The following is a 23202-nucleotide window of genomic DNA, read 5'->3' as shown; positions in this document are numbered from 1 at the left end:
AGAATTAAGTGACTTATCAAGGTCATGTACACAAACCCAGGACTCAAATTTCTGCCTACTGACTCCTTGTCTGCGGTTTTCAGTATACTTTATTAATCATGCTTTTTGACTAACAGAGCTGCTGTTTCATAAACAGTGACATCCATAAAACAAACTACCTATCTGATATTTTACCACTATTCCTATTTCTTAACAACTCAGTAATTACAGAAATTTGTCTTATGCTTGTTTTCCCTCAATCATACCATTATATTTCCTAAAACTGTTCTTCTTCTCTTCCTTTATAATATGGGTACTCTTTGTTTCACGTGGTAGTGTGGAACTGGAAAAATGAAACTGCAAACCAAAGTCATGTAAAGTGATCTTAATAATCAATGGGGGAAAATGTGATTATTCTATGACCTTTAAAAATGTTATCAAAACATTAAAATATGTTTCAATGTCAGATACACATGTATAAAGAAATAAAAAATAGTAAATCCAATATTTATTTGGTAAATGCTAATTTAAACATTAGAAACATTGAAAAATAAAGTGATTTATTTCATTGTAAAAAAGTTACCAAGAGTAATTTGAACAGTGTCTCCCTTCTTCTCGTATAACTTACAATACAGAGCACACATCTTTTCTATGCCTTGGCACAGAAATTGTCTCACTGTTTCTAAACTGAGATCAGCTTCCAGCATGTTAACCTTTATACTTTCAAACTTGTAAAATATCTCCAAGAGTTCCTTTAATGTGAAATTTGTGATGGCAACACTTCCTCTGTGACATCTTCATCCTTTTCATCAGTGCTCCTTTCCTCATTAATGTTGATAAGTTTGCCTTCACTAAGTTCTTTAGCTGCATATCTAGAGTCTCTCAAATGGTGGCAGTGTCTACAATTCTATGGTTGGCTATTAATTCTATAACCCCATTTACTTTAGATTCAAACCTTACTTCCAGTGCTATCACTTTCCTTTTTTTTTTTATTTGTTGCACTTTCTTCTTTGTTGGCTAATTTTCTCTTTTGATTATCCATTTTTGTAAAATGTCACATTGCTTTATCACTGGGAGACAAGGAGGTGACACAACTAAATGCTTTGCTGTCAGTGCAGGAACTGAACAGATGCATGGTTACTAATTAGTGACAGAATTTGAAAGAAGTGAAATTACTGTCCACTGATTGTAATGCACATCTCTTATTTAGATGATGATTTATAAATGGAAGAGTTAATATATGATAGCAACTAAAATTTAAACAATGTTGTTGTGGATCGGTGTTAAGTAATGATAACTGAAATTTGTGCAAAAGCAAAGATCACCTGTACCTAATAGAAGTGAGCTAAAAAAAACTTTTATTTTTTCAACATGTCACTATTTTAAGGTATAATAATGCCATCTGAAAGAAACAACAGACTACTTTACATTATTTCCACAATATCATCTTTGTTAAGTTTCTAAATTTAGTGTAAAATTTGCTTACTGAAATATACTTGTAGGTCACACAGAAGAACTAAAAGCTAACCTCTTGCTTGTAGAGTTGAATATACTTTGGACATTTACCAATTAAAACATATTTTTCTGCTATCAACCATTAAAAAGGTAGAGACAATTTATTATGGTAATTTTGATTCCATTAGTAAAATGTTAAAATTCACTCATTCCAGAAAAAAAATTCATGAACAAATTTGGAAAAAAAATTTAAATAGAATTTTATATCAGTGAATAAAGAATTGAGTTTGTAACAAATGAGGCTCAGTCAACTGGATATTTATTTGGGAAAAAAAATAAAGTTAGTTTCTCACCTCATACAACATACAGAAATACTCAGGTGCATTAAAATGCAAATGTACAGAAAAAAACCATGAAAATCCTGTAAGAAATATATAAATCTATTTTTATAATCTCAGGATATAGAAGTCTTCATAAGTAGAAGACTTTTTTTCCAAAAAATCCTAAAATCTATGTGACAGGCCTCAAGCCTTCCTTACCTTTTCCTCCCTCTCCCCCTCAATTGATGAATTTCCTATTTCAGCAACAAAATATTGACAATCAAAAAACTATGCTCCTGAGACTTTGCTGAAGTTACTTATCAGCTTAAGGAGATTTGGGGCTGAGACGGTGCGGTTTTCTAAATATACAATCATGTCATCTGCAAACAGGGACAATTTGACTTCCTCTTTTCCTAACTGAATACCCTTTATTTCTTTCTCTTGCCTGATTGCCCTGGCCAGAACTTCCAACACTATGTTGAACAGGAGTAGTGAGAGAGGGCATTCCTGTCTTGTGCCAGTTTTCAAAGGGAATGCTTCCAGTTTTTGCCCATTCAGTATGATACTGGCTGTGGGTTTGTCATAAATAGCTCTTATTATTTTAAGATACGTTCCATCAATACCTAGTTTATTGAGTTTTTAGCATGAAGGGCTGTTGAATTTTGTCGAAGGTGTTTTCTGCATCTATTGAGATAATCATGTGGTTTTTGTCTTTGGTTTTGTTTATGTGATGGATTACGTTTATTTATTTGCATATGTTGAACCAGCCTTGCATCCCAGGGATGAAGCCAACTTGATCTTGGTGGATAAGCTTTTTGATCTGCTGCTGGATTCAGTTTGCCAGTATTTTATTGAGGATTTTTGCATCGATGTTCATCAGGGATATTGGTCTAAAATTCTCTTTTTTTTGTTGTGTCTCTGCCAGGCTTTGATATCAGGATGATGCCGGCCTCATAAAATGAGTTAGGGAGGATTCCCTCTTTTTCTATGGATTGGAATAGTTTCAGAAGGAATGGTACCAGCTCCTCTTTGTATCTCTGGTAGAATTCGGCTGTGAATCCATCTGGTCCTGGACTTCTTTTGGGTGGTAGGCTATTAATTATTGCCTCAATTTCAGAGCCTGTTACTGGCCTATTCAGAGATTCAACTTCTTCCTGGTTTAGTCTTGGGGGGAGTCTATGTGTCGAGGAATTTATCCATTTCTTCCTAGATTTTCTAGTTTATTTGCATAGAGGTGTTTATAGTATTCTCTGATGGTAGTTTGTATTTCTGTGGGATCGGTGATGATATTCCTTTTATCATTTTTTATTTTGTCGATTTGATTCTTCTCTCTTTTCTTCTTTATTAGTCTTGCTAGCGGTCTATCAATGTTGTTGATGTTTTCAAAAAGCCAGCTCCTGGATTCATTGATGTTTTGAAGGGTTTTTTGTGTCTCTATTTTCTTCAGTTCTGCTCTGATCTTAGTTATTTCTTGCCTTCTGCTAGCTTTTGAATTTGTTTGCTCTTGCTTCTCTGGTTCTTTTAATTGATGTTAGGGTGTCGATTTTAGATCTTTCTTGCTTTCTCTTGTGGGCATTTAGTGCTATAAATTTCCCTCTACACACTGCTTTAAATGTGTCCCAGAGATTCTGGAATGTTGTGTCTTTCTTTTCATTGATTTCAAAGAAAATCTTTATTTCTGCCTTCATTTCATTATGTACCCAGTAGTCATTTAGGAGCAGGTTGTTCAGTTTCCATGTAGTCGTGCAGTTTTGAGTGAGTTTCTTAATCCTAAATTCTAATTTGATTGCACTGTGGTGTGAGAGACAGTTTGTTATGATTTCTGTTCTTTTACATTTGCTGAGGAGTGCTTTACTTCCAACTATGTGTTCAATTTTGGAATAAGTGCAATGTGGTGCTGAGAGGAATGTATATTCTGTTGATTTGGGGTGAAGAGTTCTAGAGATGTATCATAAGCATTCTTATACACCAATAACAGACAAGCAGAGAGCCAAATAATGAGTGAACTCCCATTCACAATTGCTTCAAAAAGAATAAAATACCTAGGAATACAACTTATAAGGGATGTGAAGGACTTCTTCAAGGAGAACTACAAACCACTTCTCAACGAAATGAAAGAGGACACAAACAAATAGAAGAACATTCCATGCTCATGGATAGGAAGAATCAATATCGTGAAAATGGCCATTCTGCCCAAGGTAATTTATAGATTCAATGCCATCCCCATCAAGCTACCAATGACTTTCTTCACAGAATTGGAAAAAACTATTTTAAAGTTCACATGGAACCAAAAAAGAGCCCACATTGTCAAGATAATCCTAAGCCAAAAGAACAAAGCTGGAGGCATCATGCTACCTGACTTCAAACTCTACTACAAGGCTATGGTAACCAAAACAGCATGGTACTGGTACCAAAACAGAGATGTAGACCAATGGAACAGAACAGAGGCCTCAGAGATAACACCACACATCTACAACCATCTGATCTTTGACAAACCTGACCAAAACAAGAAATGGAGAAAGTATTTCCTATTTAATAAATGATGCTGGGAGAACTGGCTAGTCATAAGTAGAAAGCTGAAACTGGATCCCTTCCTCACACCTTATACAAAAATTAATTCAAGATGGATTAAGACTTAAATGTTGAACATAAAACCATAAAAACCCTAGAAGAAAACCTAGGCAATACCATTCAGGACATAGGCATGGGCAAGGGCTTCATGACTAAAACACCAAAAGCAATGGCAACAAAAGCCAAAATAGACAAATGGGATCTAATTAAACTAAAGAGCTTCTGCACAGCAAAAGAAACTACCATCAGAGTGAACAGGCAACCTACAGAATGGGAGAAAATTTTTGCAATCTACTCATCTGACAAAGAGCTAATATCCAGAATCTACAAAGAACTTAAACAAATTTACAAGAAAAAATCAAACAACCCCATCAAAAAGTGGGTGAAGGACATGAACAGACACTTCTCAAAAGACATTTATGCAGCCAACACATACATGAAAAAATGCTCATCATCACTGGCCATCAGAGAAATGCAAATCAAAACCACAATGAGATACCATCTCACACCAGTTAGAATGGTGATCATTAAGAAGTCAGGAAACAACAGGTGCTGGAGAGGATGTGGATAAATAGGAATGCTTTTACACTGTTGGTGGGACTGTAAACTAGTTCAACCATTGTGGAAGACAGTGTGGGGATTCCTCAAGGATCTAGAACTAGAAATACCATTTGACCCAACCATACCATTACTGGGTATATACCCAAAGGATTATAAATCATGCTGCTATAAAGACACATGCACATGTATATTTATTGTGGCAGTATTCACAGTAGCAAAGACTTGGAACCAACCCAAATGTCCATCCATGATACACTGGATTGAGAAAATGTGGCACATATACACCATGGAATACTATGCAGCCATAAAAAAAGATGAGTTCATGTCCTTTGTAGGGACATGGATGAAGCTGGAAACCATCATTCTGAGGAAACTATCGCAAGGAGAGAAAACCAAACACCGCATGTTCTCACTCATAGGTGGGAATTGAACAATGAGAACACTTGGACACAGGGCGGGGGACATCACACACCCTGTCATGGGGTGGGGGAATGGGGGAGGGATAGCATTAGGAGAAATACCTAATGTAAATGATGAGTTAATGGGTGCAACAAACCAATACGGCACATGTATACATATGTAACAAACCTGCACGTTGTGCACATGTACCCTGGAACTTAAAGTATAATAAAACAAATAAATAAATAAATAAAATAAAAAACTATGCTCCTGATCTTTCTCACTAAACCTGCTTTTTTCAAAGTTTTTGTATTTCAGCATATAGCAACTCCACTCTATTTGCTCAGGATAAAAACTGGAGTCATGGTTGATTCCTCTCTCTCATATTCCATACACAAATCTTCCTGGCTTGACATATATTATATATTCAAAATCTGCCCATTTCTTATCACTTCCCCTGCCACTATCTTGATCCAAGCCATCAACATCATTAGCCTGCATTATTTAAATATCACCATAACTGGTTTCCCTGCTTTCCATCCTTGCTCCTCTATGATCTGTTTCCAAAACAGGTGCTGTGATAGTTCTTAAAATTAATGTACAATCATGTTAACTCTTTCCATTTGCTCCCCGATTCACTCAGGAGTAAAAGCCCCTACTATGATGACGTATAAGGCACTATATAATCTTTCACCCATTACCAATCTAATCTCATCTCCTACTTCGTTTCAACTCACTCATTCTGTTTAACACACTGGACTCATTTATGTTTCTCAAACATGTCAGGTATGCTCACACCTCAGGGTTTTTGTATGACTTACTCTCTTACTGCAGTGTGGTCACTGCTCTATCTTATCAGAGAGACTTTCCCTTAGTAACCTATTTCAAAATATAACAATTTCCAGAAATTCCTATCATCAAGTCTTGCTTTACTTTTCATCATGAGATTTATCACATTCTAACATAATACAGACTTATTTATTTTGTTTATTGTATGACTCCTTGACTAAATATAAGCTCCATGAAGGCAGTAAAAGTTTGTCTGTTTTGTTCAGGCTGTATCTCCAGCACCTAAAACAGTACCTGGTAAATCATACATACTCAACAGATATTTTGTGAATGAATAAATAAATGAGTACATAATTTGCCTATGTAAAAATTTCAAACATCTACATAATGAAATGCACAGTAAACATGCTATAAGACAAACAACTGACTGGGAGAAAATATTTGCAACAAATATAACAGACAGTGGATGCATCTTCACATTTATAATGTACTTTTACAAATCAGTATGAAATACATAACCAAGTCCTCTCATAAAACAGTGAGGCAAAGAGTATAAATAGACAATTTACAAAAGAGTTAAAAACATCTGAAACCCCACTTGTAATCAGGAAAATTCAAATATAAACAATAATGATACACTACTTTTCACCCATTAGATTGGTAAAATTTTTTAAATTGTTAACACTCAATATCTGTAGAATGAGGAGAAAATCACTTATACTAATCATGAAAGTATAAAGGTGTAGAGTTACTTAATTGGAAAATTTGGCAGTAAATATAGATATTAAAAAGGCACATATATGCTGGGTTCTAGCAACTGCTCAGAATTTATTCTATGGTGATATTTACCAAAGATTCTTAAGATATGTATGTAAGAATATGGATAAGAATCTTCAGTGCAAAATATGTTTGTAATCATGAACCTAGAAATAATTTTCATATTCATAATAGGTTAAATTATTTATAGTGAACCCCCATAAAAATACTATATAATTATAAAAAATAATAAGGCATACATTTATAGGCTGATAAAGAAAGTTTGTCAAGATTTACTATGTGATGACAGCTAGGTACAGAGCAGATGTATAGTATAATTTTGTATATATAAATTAAAATATGAGAAAACATCTACATTTGGAAGGTCCAGCATCATTTCATGTATCAATAATTGGGGAAAAATATTTACAATTTTAATTGTAATATGCTTTCCATCATAATAAGATGCATTCCAATATTAGATATTTTGGATGTAAAAAATGAGTATTAAAATTGATGAAATATCATATATGCATGCATATAAATGCATTTAGAAAACCTTTCTTGAAGAATATGAGAGAAACTACTAAAAGTGGTTACCCTGGAGAAGAAGAACTGGGGATTTGGGGTTTGCAAACATGTAAAAAGGAGACTTTTTATTTTACATCTTTTCATACTGGTTGTATTTTAAAATCAAGTTCATATGTTACATTATTATAAGTGTTTTAAAAAGCCAAAAAATTAAATGCACTTATCCTTTGATCCAACAATTACTTTTATGAAACTATACAGTATAAATAACTACATGTATGTCCACAGATATAATGTATGAAGACAAAGAAAATTGTCTAAGATATATTGAAAAAAGAAATAAAAAGGGGTAAGTGATAAAGCAAGGTACAGAGTAGCATGCATACCATGATTCTACATATATACAAATATATGTATATATATAATATATATATAAATGCATATATATAAATGTATAGAACAAGGAATTCAAATTTATATATCAACTATTGACAGTGGGCCTCTATGAGGAAAGGAATGGTAAAAAGATGATGGGGCATGAAGAAGATTTTCACTCTTACTCTTAATATGTCTATATTATTTTTTAATAAAATCATATATTCAATGTCACTGGTAAAATATAAATATAACAGAGAAAATTAAAATTCACTTCAAGAAACTTTACATTGTTAAACTGGAATGAACATACAGAAACTTCTCTTGATTATCTCTTTATAAGACATTGATCAATTAGATGATCAAAATAAAGTATTTTTATATAATATTAAAAGAAAAATTATCTTTACATACAATTCAGTAAATTCTTATATCACTGGGAACTTTCACTATTTCCATGAAAACTGAGTACCAAAATTCCTTTTCTAATACTTTTTTAGGTCTGTGGTCTGACTACATGATTAAGGAGTTACTACTTTTTGACATGGAACTAAACAATTGTCAAATAAATTCCTGTTGAGTCCAATGATTCTGAAACAAATTCTAAATTTGATTGCTTGAGAAACACCACCAAAGTTTTCACATTGAAGAGAGAAGTAGAGGGAATTGTAAAACTGTATCCAGAGGACTATCTCAGACACGCAGTTAAGAATACTACTACATTAGCATTAACTGTCACTTTGTTTATAAGTCTTTTCAAATTAGTTAATAATAATATTAGGACAAAGGCCAACAACTCCATCACTAAAAAGGGATGGACTAACAAGACCAGAAAAATCTAGGCATTGAGATTACTGAAGTATATCCAGAAATTAAGATAGAAGAAAAACAAAGAAACCAGAAAGTTTTCCCTTTTTATTTTGGACTGGCCACAAACCCTAAAACATATCTTCTTATCATCTAAGAGAGAAGAAAAGGAACAAATCTCTTATCCAGAATATACTATGTCATTCTATAGTTTGTTTAATGAAAACTTAGGAATGAGCATAGTATTAAAAAATTTCATATCTGCTCAAGTATGTGCCTAAAACTATATGCCAAAGATTACCTTTGGACCAGGAAGACCCGGAAGACCAATGCTTGAAATACCAGGATCACCTTTGTCGCCTTTCTGTCCAGGTAATCCTGGGGAGCCAGGTTGTCCAGGAACTCCAGAAGGTCCAGGAGGCCCTTCCACACCCTGAGGCCCTGTTGAAAATATGTGATATATAATATTTTACAAAATATGCTTTACTTGTGGATTATCTAAGATGCATATGACCAAGCAAAAAGATTTTTAAAAAGCTCCGCAAACTCTGAGTTAGATAATAATGAGCCTCACAAACACAATTATATAAAAGCCTACTTTTAAAGGAAGTTTAAATAAAAGGGGGTATAGCTGGAGAAACGATGTTTGTGAATTATAACTTTTAAGGTTTCTACAATTTTGTCCCTTAATTCCCATTTTAAATATTTGTGTAACAAGAGAACACTACCCGCTGATTACCTCAGATACTGTTTCAGTCTGATTCTATCAACACCAGCCTCTTTTCTGACAAAAAAAGACATATTGAACCACCTTTCATTAATGGGACTAAATATTTGGAAGATTTTCATCACTCACCTGGAAAACCCATATCACCGATGGTTCCTTTAAGTCCAGGAGGTCCTATAAGACCTGGCTGTCCAGGGAGACCAGGGTTACCTTTGGGACCTAGAAAAGTCAAATTGGTAAAATTAAGACAATGTAGCAATATTGGGGTTGTCTGGTTTCATGGGAATGGATAGTCATTAAAATGTAAACATGGGATTAGATGGATTAAATCTGAATATATGATTAAGGTCCACAGATAGAACCCAACATAAAACATCTCCTTGGGAACATATTACAATATAACCATGGTAATAGAGGTCTCCTAATATAACTTTAAAAAGAAATTAAAAAGTTACCAGAACACCTTGTTTCTTTCCCTAAAACAATTCCAATCACCTGAAGTGCTATTTGCTGTATGTGTACAACTACCCTTAATGTATTTTCACAGATAAATCCAATATAATAAGTCTGTTTTTTAAAAGATTCAGAAATGGGCTTCTCATGTAGAGCGTGATTATATGAGATCAGAAAGAGAAAAGGTGGTAACCTGTTATGATATAGTTTAGTACATTAGGCCAGGGAGAGATTAGAGGTGGTGGACAGATACTGGGCAGTGACCTGAACAGGCATGGCTGCTCTGTTTGTACATTTTTCCTAGCACATAGGTGCTTGAGCTCTGTGATGTCATCTGGGTTTTTTCCTAGGACCACAGTATTGCCTTAAACTTTTTTTATTTTATTTTTTTCCTTTACAATGACTTCTAACTTGGAAAAGAGAATGCAGAAGATGTGAGGGAGAGATAGGAAGGGAGTTTCTCTTTCCAACTATATCAAGGCCATGTAGTATGGAGTCTAGAGCAAATAACTGAACTTAAGGGACTTTGTAAGAATGGGGACTGCTGCTCTTTATTTCCTTAGGAAACAAACTAAAAGAAAGTGGCTGAAGAAGAAACAAGAAAGAGTTTTAGTAGGATTTTAAAAAATGTCGACTCTAAGAGTGATTAATGCTGTAACTGACTACCAAGAGAATTTGTGAAATTTTCATGCCTAGAAATTTAAAAAAATAGAATCAATAGCCATCTGTTTTACATGGTTTAATGACTGACTTGTCTAAAGGCAGAAAGAAAAAAAAGCAGGACAAGATGAATTCTTCAGGCCTTCATGAGATAATTGTCTCATTTATATATTTTGCAATGTATGTAACAAAACACAACACCTTATTTGGATCACACTTCTGATTCTGTGTATACCCTGCTGCCACAAAAAGAAGAAACTGAATAATCAAGGCAAAATATCCTATAAAATCTGGACTGCTGAAACTAGAGCCAAAGGGCAATATTTTTGCCGAAAGTGAGCTCCATATTTCAGTAGCTACCCAAGCTTATTACCATGATCAAATCCACAGCATCTTCAAACATGACAAACACATAATTATTTATCCAGAATTCAGTGTCAGCTAAGCAATTGCTACAAATGGCCTATCACACTTACCTGGTGGTCCTGGTAATCCAGGTTGTCCACTCAGTCCAGGTTGCCCTGGGTCTCCAGGCAAACCCTGATAACCTTTTGGCCCTGAAACTCCAGGTATACCTTCCAAGAATGAGTAGAAGAGGCAAGTTAGGATGATATTACTCATCCATGAAATAACTTTGGCAAAGCAAGCTACTCAAGTGTTAAACTATAAGTGAATTAGAGGAACTGGTGATATTCTGATATAGTATGAGCTATTAGCACTGGACTCACAAGAAAATCCTTCACTTTTTAGTTACCTACCATCAAGAAATTCAGAGCACTCAGTAGTGAAATCACTTTCCTATTTTGGGCCTCATTTTCTTACAATGGAAATGAAGAAATAAGGAATAAGGACAGATAATCTCTAGGTTATCTCTTAGATTCTGACTATATTTAATAAGCCTATAGTAGAGGTCAAGTATAGTTTACTGCCCCTATTATACAGGAAGCATAATTGAAACAGAAAAGAAGCCTTGCAAGGGGTAAGCCAAGAAAGTCATTCCATAAAAAATTAGGTGACCCTGCCTCTTTCTTGACTATATACAACACTGCATTAATATTTTTAATTCTTTTTTGAGGAAAAATCCCACCAAATCCTGCTCATAGGGAAACTGTTAACATCTGTGTACACTCACATACACATACACATACACATACACATGAACTGACAATATTGATGGATAGAACGTACAAAGAGCCACAAACTTTACTATAAGCTGCAGATACACAGATATAGCTAGTTTTAACATTCCATATTGCTTGAAAGGCTATTCTATATAGATTGGGTGCCAAGTGCTTTATATAATGATTTATGCTTATCCATATTTTATGATGTTTTGTTATGAACATGTTATACTTCTATAAAAAGGAAAAGGTTTTTTTTTATTGAAAACCCCACGTAATATTTTACGCTGTATTTGTTTCTAATAAAATAACTATATGGACACAATTGTTCCCTAGATCTACTTTCAGTGACTTCCCCTCGGGCTGAACTTGGCTGTTCATACTCCAATACTTGTTTATTCTGCCAAAGTAGAATAACGGTGAACTGTATTTGAAAGCCAAGTATGATATGGATATCAAAATACTGCAGTACAACAATGTACCATTCATCCTTATCTGGTATCAAGGAGAAAAAAATGAAAGGACTAGCAAATTTCCTAAACACTGAAATTTGTTTTTCAAGTGATTGTGGCTATATATCCTTTTCCTGTATTACTTTTTAGAAAGCTAGTAGTTGACTGCCTAAGTCTATTTTAAAACCTCACTAGTGGTTAGGTAAAGCTCGTGATAGGTAAACTATAAAGAAAATACTCAAACAAAAGTTGACTGGTGAAACAGTATGAATGAAGTGAAAAGTAATATTTGTTACCAAAATTTGATGCATTTAAGTGCCTTTGTTGGTGAATTCTGTATTATAAGTCACTTTTCATGCTATTTAAAAATTAAACTTCAGATATATCAGGAAAAATATTCATAAATAAATTCATTCACTCACCTGGTAAGCCAGGTTCCCCCTTCTCTCCTTTTGAGCCCAGAAGATTTGGATCCATTGGTCCAGGAGGGCCTGGAAGGCCAGGCTCTCCTTTACTACCTTTTTCTCCTGCAGGGCCAGGAAGTCCTGGCTGACCCTGCAAGCCATCATCACCTAAAATCAATGTGTGTGAAAACACAATATATCAATTTTATCCATCAAAGATTAATGCATATAAAGATTATTGATATGTTTCATAGTTGAGTAGGCCACTGGCCACTCAAAACATTTATGCACCTTGGATGTACTCTATGAATTACTTGAGTGCATACACATTTTTATACTCAGATAACAATCCCTCCATCTGGAATTCCTTGACAACGATAGAGGCCGACTATAAAAAAATTAATGCTTAATCCAGACGGGCATGGTGGCTCAAGCCTGTAATCCCAGCACTTTGGGAGGCTGAGGTGGGCAGATCACGAGGTCAGGAGATCGAGACCATCCTTGCTAACATGGTGAAAATCCTTCTCTATTAAAAATACAAAAAAATATTAGCCGGGCGTGGTGGCAGGCGCCTGTACTCCCAGCTACTCGGGAGGCTGAGGCAGGAGAATAGTGTGAACCCAGGAGATGGAATTTGGAGTGAGCTGAGATCGCACCATTGCACTCCAGCCTGGGCAACAGAGCGAGACTCCGTCTCAAAAGACAAACAAAAAAATTAATGCTTAATCCTTATATTTTGTTATTTTGAGCTAAGCATTTACCATGTATCATGGTATCCAAACTAAGCATGTAACCAAATTGAAAACAAGACCTATTTAAATGCCATGTTACATAGAAACACAAGTAACCATTGCTCATTTTAAAACAGTCAACAAAAATATTCTGTACTGACATAAAGCTATATTTAATTTTCCCTCTCACATACGTCTGGCAGCAAACCTTGATTATTACCTTTAAGACCAGGTACACCACTCCTGCCAGGAATTCCCAAAGGTCCTGGTGGGCCTGGAGGTCCCATCATACCCATTTCACCTTTGGTACCTTTGAAGAATATCAATAAGTAATGTTTGCCTTTCTTTGACTTAGGGAACATAAAAAGTAAGTTATAAGATGTCAACTAGAAAACTATTGAGGGTTGGAGGTAAGGCACTGTTAAGTTTTAGACTTTTTGACCATAGTGCCCACTACTGCTGATACCCATGAATAAGGAGACTCAGTCTGGTAGCTAATCTCTAAAGATGGCCCCCCAGTGAACCATATGTCCCAGTATGTACAATCTACTATAAAACCCTCACCTGGAACTAGGGTTGATTCTGTACCTCACACTTGACTAAATGACATTGTGTGACTCCCAAGCCTAGATCAAAAGAAGTCTTGCAGGCCAGTCACAGTGGCTCATGCCTATAATCCTAGCACTTTGGGAGGTTGAGGTGGGAGGATTGCTCGAGGACAGGAGTTTGAGAGCAGCCTGGGCAACATAGTGAGACTCCATCACTACAAAGAAAAAAATTTAAAAAAAATAGCTGTGTGTGGTGGTATGTGCTTGTAGTCCCAGCTACTTGGGAGGAGGCTGAGGCAGGAAGATGGCTTGAGCCCAGGGGTTTGAGGCTGCAGTGGGCTGTGATCATGTCCCACTGCACTCCAGTCTGGGTGACAGAGTGAGACCCTGTCTCAAAAAAAAAAAAAAAGAAGGAAGGAAGGAGAGAGAGAAAGAAAGAGAGGAAAGAAAGAAAGAAGAAAAGGAAAGAAAGAAAGAGAGAAGAGAGAAAGAAAGAAAAGAAAGAAAGAGAAAGAAAGAGAAAGAAAGGGAAAAAGAAAGAAAGAAAGGGAGAGAGAGGGCGAAAGCAAAGAAATCTTGCCGCTTCTACCTGTAGTTCCTGAAACACTCACTTTTCTCTTGTGGGATTCTCTCTGTTGGAAGCCAGCTGCCATGGAAGGGGAGCAACCAGCCTTATACTACCATAATGTGAGGAGCCTAAGCCATGCGAAGAGGTACCATGGACGATGAGATGACATGTGAGCTAATGAACAACCAGATGTCAGAGAAGTGCCATCTTAGAAGTAGACCTTTCAGTCCCAAACACTCCAGCTGGGGCAACGTGGGTTAGAGATAAATGAACCAGTCAAGTCATCCCTTAATTCTAGAGCTGCAAAATCTTCAGCAAAATTAAAAGGTTGGTTAAAATCATTAAGTTTTGGGGTTGTTTGTTATACAGTAATATATAACTGGAACTCTCACAGAGGAAAATGTGCAGTGAAAATAGCAAAGTGAGCTTCCTGCAGTCATAGATATTTAATGCTCATCCTTAAGGGATCACGTCAATCTAGAGAAGTGTAACATGGGAATTATCTACCAGAGTCGTATTAGTTTTAATTTCCTTAATCCAAATCAGAGAAAACTTTAAACAAATTACCTGGAAATCCAGAGGCACCTGCTTTTCCTGGAAGCCCTGGTGATCCTGGAGGTCCTATAGGACCAGGTGCTCCGGGGATCCCTGGACTGCCTCTTTCACCTGGGGGTCCTGGAACATCAAGTCCAGGAGGTCCTGGATCCCCCTTCTCTCCTGGTATTCCATGTAAACCTAGTTAATACAATATCAATATTAATAAGTACTGAAGCAGTTTTAAAAGATGTATCTGGTTATATTTCTAGTAAACAAGTGATAGAACCCTGTAGATAACAGACCTAAGAGTGAGTTAGAGATACTTTTGACATCATGCACACAAAATAACTGAACAATCAAGCTTTAGGATTTTCAAGCAGATTGCTCTAAGACAGTGCTTCTCAAATTATTTCTGGCAAAAGGCCAATCTTTTCTTAATTCCTAGTTAATCACAGACTAATATTTTTAATAAAATACAATGAAAATTACTAAAACTGAATAAAAAGCCAAAGATGCAAAATAAAAGCCTACCTTTTTGGTTATTATATTCAACAGATACAATTACACTATCAAATTGCTATAAAAGTTTCTAAATGCTTATTCTCAACATTTGTATTAATCCTATTGCAGACTGATAGATTATTTGACACTGGTCTATTGAACACACTTACATTTGCATTGTTCTAATGTATTATAAATTATTAGTACACATCTCTATGAGCTCCCAAAATTATTGATTACTGAATAAGTCACTTAAGTGGACCTCTTAAATTGTATTTTACCTTTGTTTTGCACATTGTTTTAATAATACATTAATAATATGTTACTATTAGTATTTTTTGTCATCTTTTGTTTCTCCAACCAAGATTTTACAGAAAAAAAATGACACAGCAAAAAATATTTAACCTTAGTAAGTTTCTGTAAGGCTGATTTTCCCCCAAAAGCAAGGTGGTTAAAAAAGAGTATGTTTATGGGAAAAGAATTACACTAAAAATACTATGTAACTTCCCACTCCAAAGCCTACCAGCTGTGCGACTTACGTGAGTCACTTAACGTTGATCCTCATCTGCTAAATGGGGATTATGCCATAACCAATTGGAAACTAGGGGTTGAGCCAGATGATCATTCCAAGTCTCCTTTCAACAATAAGATCTAAATTTATTGTTGAAGACTCAGTGGTGATTATTTTTGTAGAGAGTAAGACGCTAGGGTTTTAAGATCTGTTTTATGTCATATTTCAGCATAGCCCTAAACTGACAAAATCCACTTTGAAGATTAGAGAATTACACTCAGTTGGCAAAGTAGCGATAGTTCCAATGCTGCCATTTTACAGTAAAAGACTATAAAAAGGAGAGAGAGATTTTTATATCATATTTGTGAAAGATGATATGATGCCTAACAGTGAACATGATTATAGCTTTATATGGATCACTATCTATTGTTATATTATAGCTCACAAAGATTTTTAATAGTTGGGTTTTCAATATAAATAATTTATCTTTTGAAACATGCTCCAAGAGAGCAGTTCTATAAAATAAGGGAAATAAACCAAAGACTTAAATCTGGAGAAATGTTTGTTTTCCATGTTTAAAGCTTTACTTTAAGATATGGCTTTTGAGGAAGAACTACAGTACCTGGTACACCTGATGTTCAAGAGGCAGGGAATTACAGTTCAGCAGCAAGTTGGGCCACCCAAGCAGAAGTAAGTTGCAAAAAGTTTCATTAGGTTAGGGAAAAAAAAACTAAGCATTTAAAAATTAGAACATAAAACTCTACAAATAGAAGTTATTAGACCTCGATTCACTGCTATCATATATTAGAAATGAGTGAAAAAACTTATTTTAGGCATTTGCTTAGATGTTCATATAGCATATTCTATAAATGAAATGTATTTGCCAATAATGACATAATAAAATATTTACATTCACAAAAGTATTACCTTTTGGTAAAGGTCAGCTTTTCAATTGTTTATCTCTGACTTAATGATTTAAATAATCATTTCGGAATTTAAGCTCCTAAAGTTTAGTTCAAATTTAAAAATTAATTTAATTTTATACTACAACAGGTTGGGTATAGATAAATCAATCATTATTAGCATATGATTATGGAGAAACAACTTGCATGCACTAGGCAAGGATTTCTTTCTTCATCGTTATTAGTAGTAGTAGTAATAACAGACATTATACTATACTTCCTCCCATAGCATAGATTTTTTCCATGAATACTGTCAGGAATACACATCCTGGTAAGATCCACGATGAAGAAGTCAATATAAATCCCAAAGTTCCGCTAAATTTCCCCACAATAACAAGAATTGTATGGATATGTCTACAGATGTGATATAGGGATATACTGATGTTCTAAATTTATTGGCAGCCGAATGGAACCAGTTTATAAAAAAAGGAAAATTTCAAAAACATGTATTATTCGTGAGAACTTTCCATACACACACATACACACACCCTCCCCCTACCCAAGGGTTTTGTAGCCTCCTGAAGTGTTAGAAAACTATTTTCTCCTTCATCTATGAAAATGACATGAATAATTCATAAACAATTCCTAGGGTTTTGCTGTTGTTGTTTTGTTTGTTTTGATTCACATTAGTGGTGATGAATTTTTTTTCCTCTTTAGCTGATTTAGCCATATGCTTTGTCCTAAGACTGGACACGCACTATAACACGTTTGGTTCTGGTTATGATATGATCTGTGAACATGAAATAGAGTATATTTAACTGATCTCTAAAAAAATTCAGTAAGACAGTAATTGTACAGGTAATGGCCAAAGAAAATAACAAGAATCAACAACCTCCATTTCTGCCTGGGTTAGCAGGTCATGAGATGAAAAATATTTTGTTTCTAGTCCTTTGGCAATTTTTCTTTTATTTCCCTGCTATGGAATGCGAAATTGATATTCAATGGGACCTTAACTTATAAACGTGTTAAACTGTATAGCCTGGTTTAGAAAAGAGAAAGGTAAATAGTAAAAGCTTAATTAAATAATAGAAAACTGGAGTTCAAAGGAAAGCCTAAAAAGCATAATGTAAACATTCTACAGTAGAGAGATAACAGTATAGAATATTTTGCATTTTTCCTATTGCAAAATGAAATACAAGTATATTAAATAAGCTTATTACAAAAACATTGATAGTTAGAGTTTCAGCCATGCAACATAAGTAGGTTTATCAAGATATAAGTAATAATCTTTCCGATTACCTTATTATTGAGATTTATGGACATAAATCAGGATGTTTTTTAAATGAACTAAGATAATATTCTACTTTGGTGATGTAAGTAAAATTTACTTAGAAAGTGAGTATATGTGCCTTGTATAAATATGAAATGTGGTCCATCTCATAGTAAAATGAAAAGTACTGTGATTTGAGAACATTTCTATATTAAGAGTGAATTCAATAAATTTTCATGCTAGTTCCTGTTAATTTCATTTATTTGTTGAATCATATTAATATCTTGAATTCTATGGCTATACATATATTTACAAAAGAAATAGATGAAGTTTAATTCAGCATTATTACTTTTCTTCCTGCCCATCCTATTTATACTTTATAAATCAATATCTCTATATCTATATTATATTTATATCTATATATTTATCTATATATTATATTTATATCTGGTTATAAGTCCTTTGTCAGATATATCATATAACAGAGGGAGAAAGAGAGAGATAACATTAGATTAATAAAACATTACAAGGTATCAGGTAAATCTGAAAAAGCGTGACACGTGTTAACATATTTGTATTTTGTTTAGATTCATATTAATGGTGTTCCTTTTTTTATTCGCACTCAGCTGTGACTTAAGAATTCAAAATGCTTCTAAAGACTCATGCACTTTTTGGAACTGAAACAAATGACAAAACACCATAGGAGTGATAAGTTCATTTTATCCACCTCTGTAAAACAGCAGGGGCCGGGCGCAGTGGCTCACTCTTGTAATCCCAGCACTCTGGGAGGCCGAGGCGGGCGAATCACCTGAGGTCAGGAGTTCGAGACCAGCCTGGTCAACATGGTGAAACCCTGTCTCTACTAAAAATACAAAAATTAGCCGGGCGTGGTGGTGCATGCATGTAATCCTGGCTACTCCGGAGGCTGAGGCAGGAGAATCGTTTGAGCCCAGGAGGTGGAGGTTGCAGTGAGCTGAGACTGCAGCATTGCACTCCAGCCTCGGCAACAAGAGTGAAACTCTGTCTCAAAACAAAACAAAACAAAAACAACAACAACAACAAAAAACAAAACAGCAGGTCAAACCTAAAAATAAGTGCTTTTTCCTGAAGATCCCTCTGCTTTGTTAGTTGGACAGAATGTTTTTTCCATAAGTGATAAAGCAGCTATTTTGTAACAACCTGGTTCAAAGCAACACTCTAAGTTTTCTTAGTTTTAAATCAGTAGTGACATGTCAGGGACCATAAAAAGGTATAATGTGCCATATAATCAATTGTAAAATAGTACATAATGAAAATAACATTTACAAGTTTTTTATATTGTTAACCCGAGTTTCTAAATTTTTAGAATAATAACAAAATATCTACTGCCATTTAAGGTCAGGAAACATATAGCCATTGCTTCAGATAAATGTATGCACATCTGAACTCTGTGTTTAAGCCTTCAGATGTATTCATGTGAATTAAGGAACAATTAAATATTTCATATTTGTTTTAATTTCATAAATTATTATGGTATTTTGCAATAACATAATGATGGCCCCAAGGTGGCCTTTACTGTACTTACCTAGATTAACATAATGAGAATTCACATCACCAGACAGCTCAGAATCCAGAAACTCAATATGCTTTCACACAAATTTAGAGGAACCATATGATTTCCTATCTATAGAGGCAAACCCATTAGGTTACGTGTTGACAAAAGACCTTTTTGAGTATCCAATATAAAATATTAAAAGTAAAGATTTGGAGTGCTGATGAATTGCAAAATGACTGCTATTTTAGGGGCAAAAAGGGAAAATAACTCACTGAAAAAAAAAAAGAAAATGGGAATGCCTAAAATACACTTTTACAGAAAGTTTTGCTGAACCCTAATTCTAGTTCTCATGTGCTAAGAAATGTTAGGAGGTTCCACAAAGGTCTATGAATGCTGTACCGCTACTCAGATCTGAAATGATCAGCACTAGAAGTTTCTAGGCCTCTGCTTCCAAAACCATGTCTGACTCAACAATTACATATCAATAATACACTGCAATTGTATTATTGGAAATACATCAATTTTAGATGAACTCAGAAGGGAAATATCAGGGATTAAAGTAGCTTTTATGCTGTGGCTTGTACTTTTCCACTTTTATAAAATCATACGCGTAGATACATTGCCTTTTAAGTCTGCTTCTGGAAGACTGTTTTGTAGGTTTCACTTTATTGATGAGCTAACCAATGTACATATTATGAGCGCTACAAAATGCACATTTACTCTAATCTTACCAGGTTGACCTATTGGCCCAGGAATCCCTGGTGGTCCTGGTGGTCCCTGAACACCTATTCCTGGCAGCCCAGGAGGTCCCATTGGTCCAGGTTGTCCATTTGGTCCAACATCACCTTTAAGAAATAAATACAGTTTAAATATTAAAAGCAACACCTGAGTCACTAGTCCTTGGGAACCATATCATATTAAGCAAGAATCTTGAAAAACTGGGCATTCATTCAGCAAGAAAAGTACACATAAGTATCAAGAGCAAAGGATAGGGAATCTATTAATAGTTACAGCCTTATAATTTAACATATGCTGATCACTACTTCAATACTTAAATCAACTTCACAAGAAAGTACAAAAGATTACAAACCACATATTCCTTCTACTTGTAACTCATTGTGGACAGTTATATATTCATAAGTTTAAAATATATTTTCAAGTTACCTATATTTTAAGATAGATAACTTCAACATTTTCCTTTTTACTAACTCAGGGCCATGGCTTATAAACATGTTCAAGCTTCTCCCTTCATTAGTAAAACATCTCTTTGACATTAGAAACTTAACTGTCCATCTCTCCATCTTCTGTCTGTCCCTCTGTCACTCCCACTTTAAACAATTTTTACATGTACTAAAATTCTGTCTTTTTAGTGTACACTTTGATGAGTTTTGACAAAGGTATGTAGTCATATAACCACCACTAAAATCAAGACATAGAACATTTTCATAAACCCAAAAAAGCCCCTGTGCGCTGTAGTCAACTCGTCCCCACATCCCAATTACCTGGCAACCACTGATTTATTTTATGTCTTACAGATTTTTCTTTCCCAGAATGTCATACAAATGCAATCATATAGTATGTAGCCTTTTGAATATGTCTTCTTTCACTTAATACAATGCATTTGAGATTCACCCATGTTGTTATGTGTATCAGTAGTTACTTTTTACTGCTGGTTATTAGTCTATCAGATGAATATGTACATTTTGTTAATCTTTTTGCAATCTGAGGCACATTTGGGGTGTTTACAATTATTGGTGATTATGAATTAAGCTGCTATGAACACTGTTCTACGGGTTTCTATGTGAAGCTTCACATTTTTCTTGGGAGTAGAATTGCTGTGTCATGTGCGAAGACAATGTTTAACTATATAAGAAATTGTCAAACTGTTTTTCAAAGTGGCTGCACCATTTTGTGTATTAACTAGCAATGTATGAGAGTTCGAGTTACTCTGCATCCTTAGCAGCACTTATTGTCAGTTATCCTTTTTGAAAAAAGGCCAATTCTAATATTTATGAAGTGGTATCCCATTGTGGTTTTAACTTGCATTTCCCAGATGATAAATTATACTGAGCATCTTTACATGTGCTTATTAGACATTTGGGTGTCTTCTTTGGTAAGGTATCTACTCAAATTGTTTGCTCATTTTTCCAACTATATTTTAAAAGTTGGTTGTTTGTTTTCTTATTGAGTTTTGAGAGTTCATTATATATTCTGCTTATAAGTCCTTTGTCAGATATATGATATGAAAATACAGTTAATTTTAATAAAGTCCAATATATCCAATTTTTCTTTTATGAATTGTCTTTTTGGTATTCTAACAAGTTTTTGCCTAACATCTGATCACAGAGTTTTCTCTTATGCTTTTTCATCTAAAACAAGGGATGACAAAGTACTTCCCATGGCTAAATATGGCCTATAGGCCTCTTTTTGTGCTGCCTACATGCTAAGAATGGTTTTTACACTTTTAGAGGGTTGTTTAAAAAAGAATATGTGACAGATACCATATATGTAGCCCATAAAGACTAAAATATTTACTCTCTAGCTCTTTGCAGAAAAAGTTTGCCTGCTTCTGTTCTAGAAGTTTGATAATGTTAGGTTTTACATTTAGGTCTGTGATCCATTGGGAGTTAAATTTTGTGCAAGGTAGGAAGTGCAGGTAGAGGTTTGTTATGTTGGTTTGTTTATATTTTTTTTGCATATGGATGTCCAATGGCTTTATATTTTAGCAACATTTGTTGAAAATACTTACCTTTCTGTTGAGATTGCCTTAGCAACTTTGTCAAAAATTAAATATGTGGGTGTATTTCTAGACTATTATGTTACAATGATCTATTAGTCTGTATTTCACATATACCACACTATTTTAACTATTGTAGCTTTATTTTAAGTCTTAACATCAAGTACTATGAATTGTCCAACTTTGTACTTCTTTCTCAAAATTGTTTTGGCTATTCTAGGCCATTTGTTTTTCCATATAAATTTTAGAAGAAAAATTGTGTGTTCTCCTTGAGAATATTTTCAATCTATGGATTGATTTGGAGAAAACTGATATCTTAACAATATCCATGAACACAATATACCATTCCATTTATTTAGGTATCTGATTTCTGTCAACAGTGTTTTATAATTTTCCACATACAAAGCCTGCACATTTTTGTTAGACCTATGCATACTTAAGCACTTCATGTCATTTGATGCTATTGTAAATTATACTGTTTTTGTTTAATTTTTATTTCTAGTTGTTCATTGATAGTATATAAAAACATAATTTATTTTTAGATATTTGCTTTGTCCTATGATCCTACGAAATTCACCTTTTAGTTCTAGTAAATTTTTGTAGATTTATTAGGGTTTTCTAAGTATAAAACTATGTCATCTATGAATATAGGGAGTTTTATTTCTTCCTTTCCAATCTGTATGCCCTTCATTTATTTTGCTTGTCTTATAACATTGGCTAGGACTTCCAATACAATATTGAACCTTTTCATACCATAAAAGATGGTAACAAATAACATCTTTGTGTTACATAACTTTGGGGAAAAGTATTCAGTCTTTCACCACTAAACATAATGGATCAAGATTTTGTAAATGTCTTTATCATGCTCAGGAAGTTCCCTTTTATTCCTAATTTTCTGAGACTATTTTTCCAGGAATTAATATTGAAACTTATCAAATAATTTTCAGGATTTACTGATATTATAATATAGTTTTTCTTCTTTACTCTGTTGATATGGCAAATT

At 34.3% G+C, this 23202-nt stretch overlaps 1 protein-coding gene across 1 annotated transcript in view; it reads right to left on the bottom strand.

Moving 5' to 3' along the window:
* Positions 1-23202, bottom strand: part of COL4A5 (collagen type IV alpha 5 chain) — a 258069-nt gene that overhangs the window by 62333 nt on the left and 172534 nt on the right. The window contains exons 30-36 of the mRNA XM_034949958.2: positions 20194-20307; positions 14775-14942; positions 13312-13401; positions 12379-12528; positions 10860-10958; positions 9400-9489; positions 8845-8984 (exon numbers count right to left, since the gene is read on the bottom strand). Coding sequence (XP_034805849.1) covers positions 8845-8984; positions 9400-9489; positions 10860-10958; positions 12379-12528; positions 13312-13401; positions 14775-14942; positions 20194-20307 — 851 coding nt within the window. The remainder of the gene's footprint in view (positions 1-8844; positions 8985-9399; positions 9490-10859; positions 10959-12378; positions 12529-13311; positions 13402-14774; positions 14943-20193; positions 20308-23202) is intronic.

This window comes from Pan paniscus, chromosome X (genome assembly GCF_029289425.2).
Source record: "Pan paniscus chromosome X, NHGRI_mPanPan1-v2.0_pri, whole genome shotgun sequence".
Lineage (NCBI taxonomy): Eukaryota > Metazoa > Chordata > Mammalia > Primates > Hominidae > Pan > Pan paniscus.
Note: the sequence above shows the minus strand (reverse complement) of the source record. Positions and strands in the feature narration are given on the sequence as shown.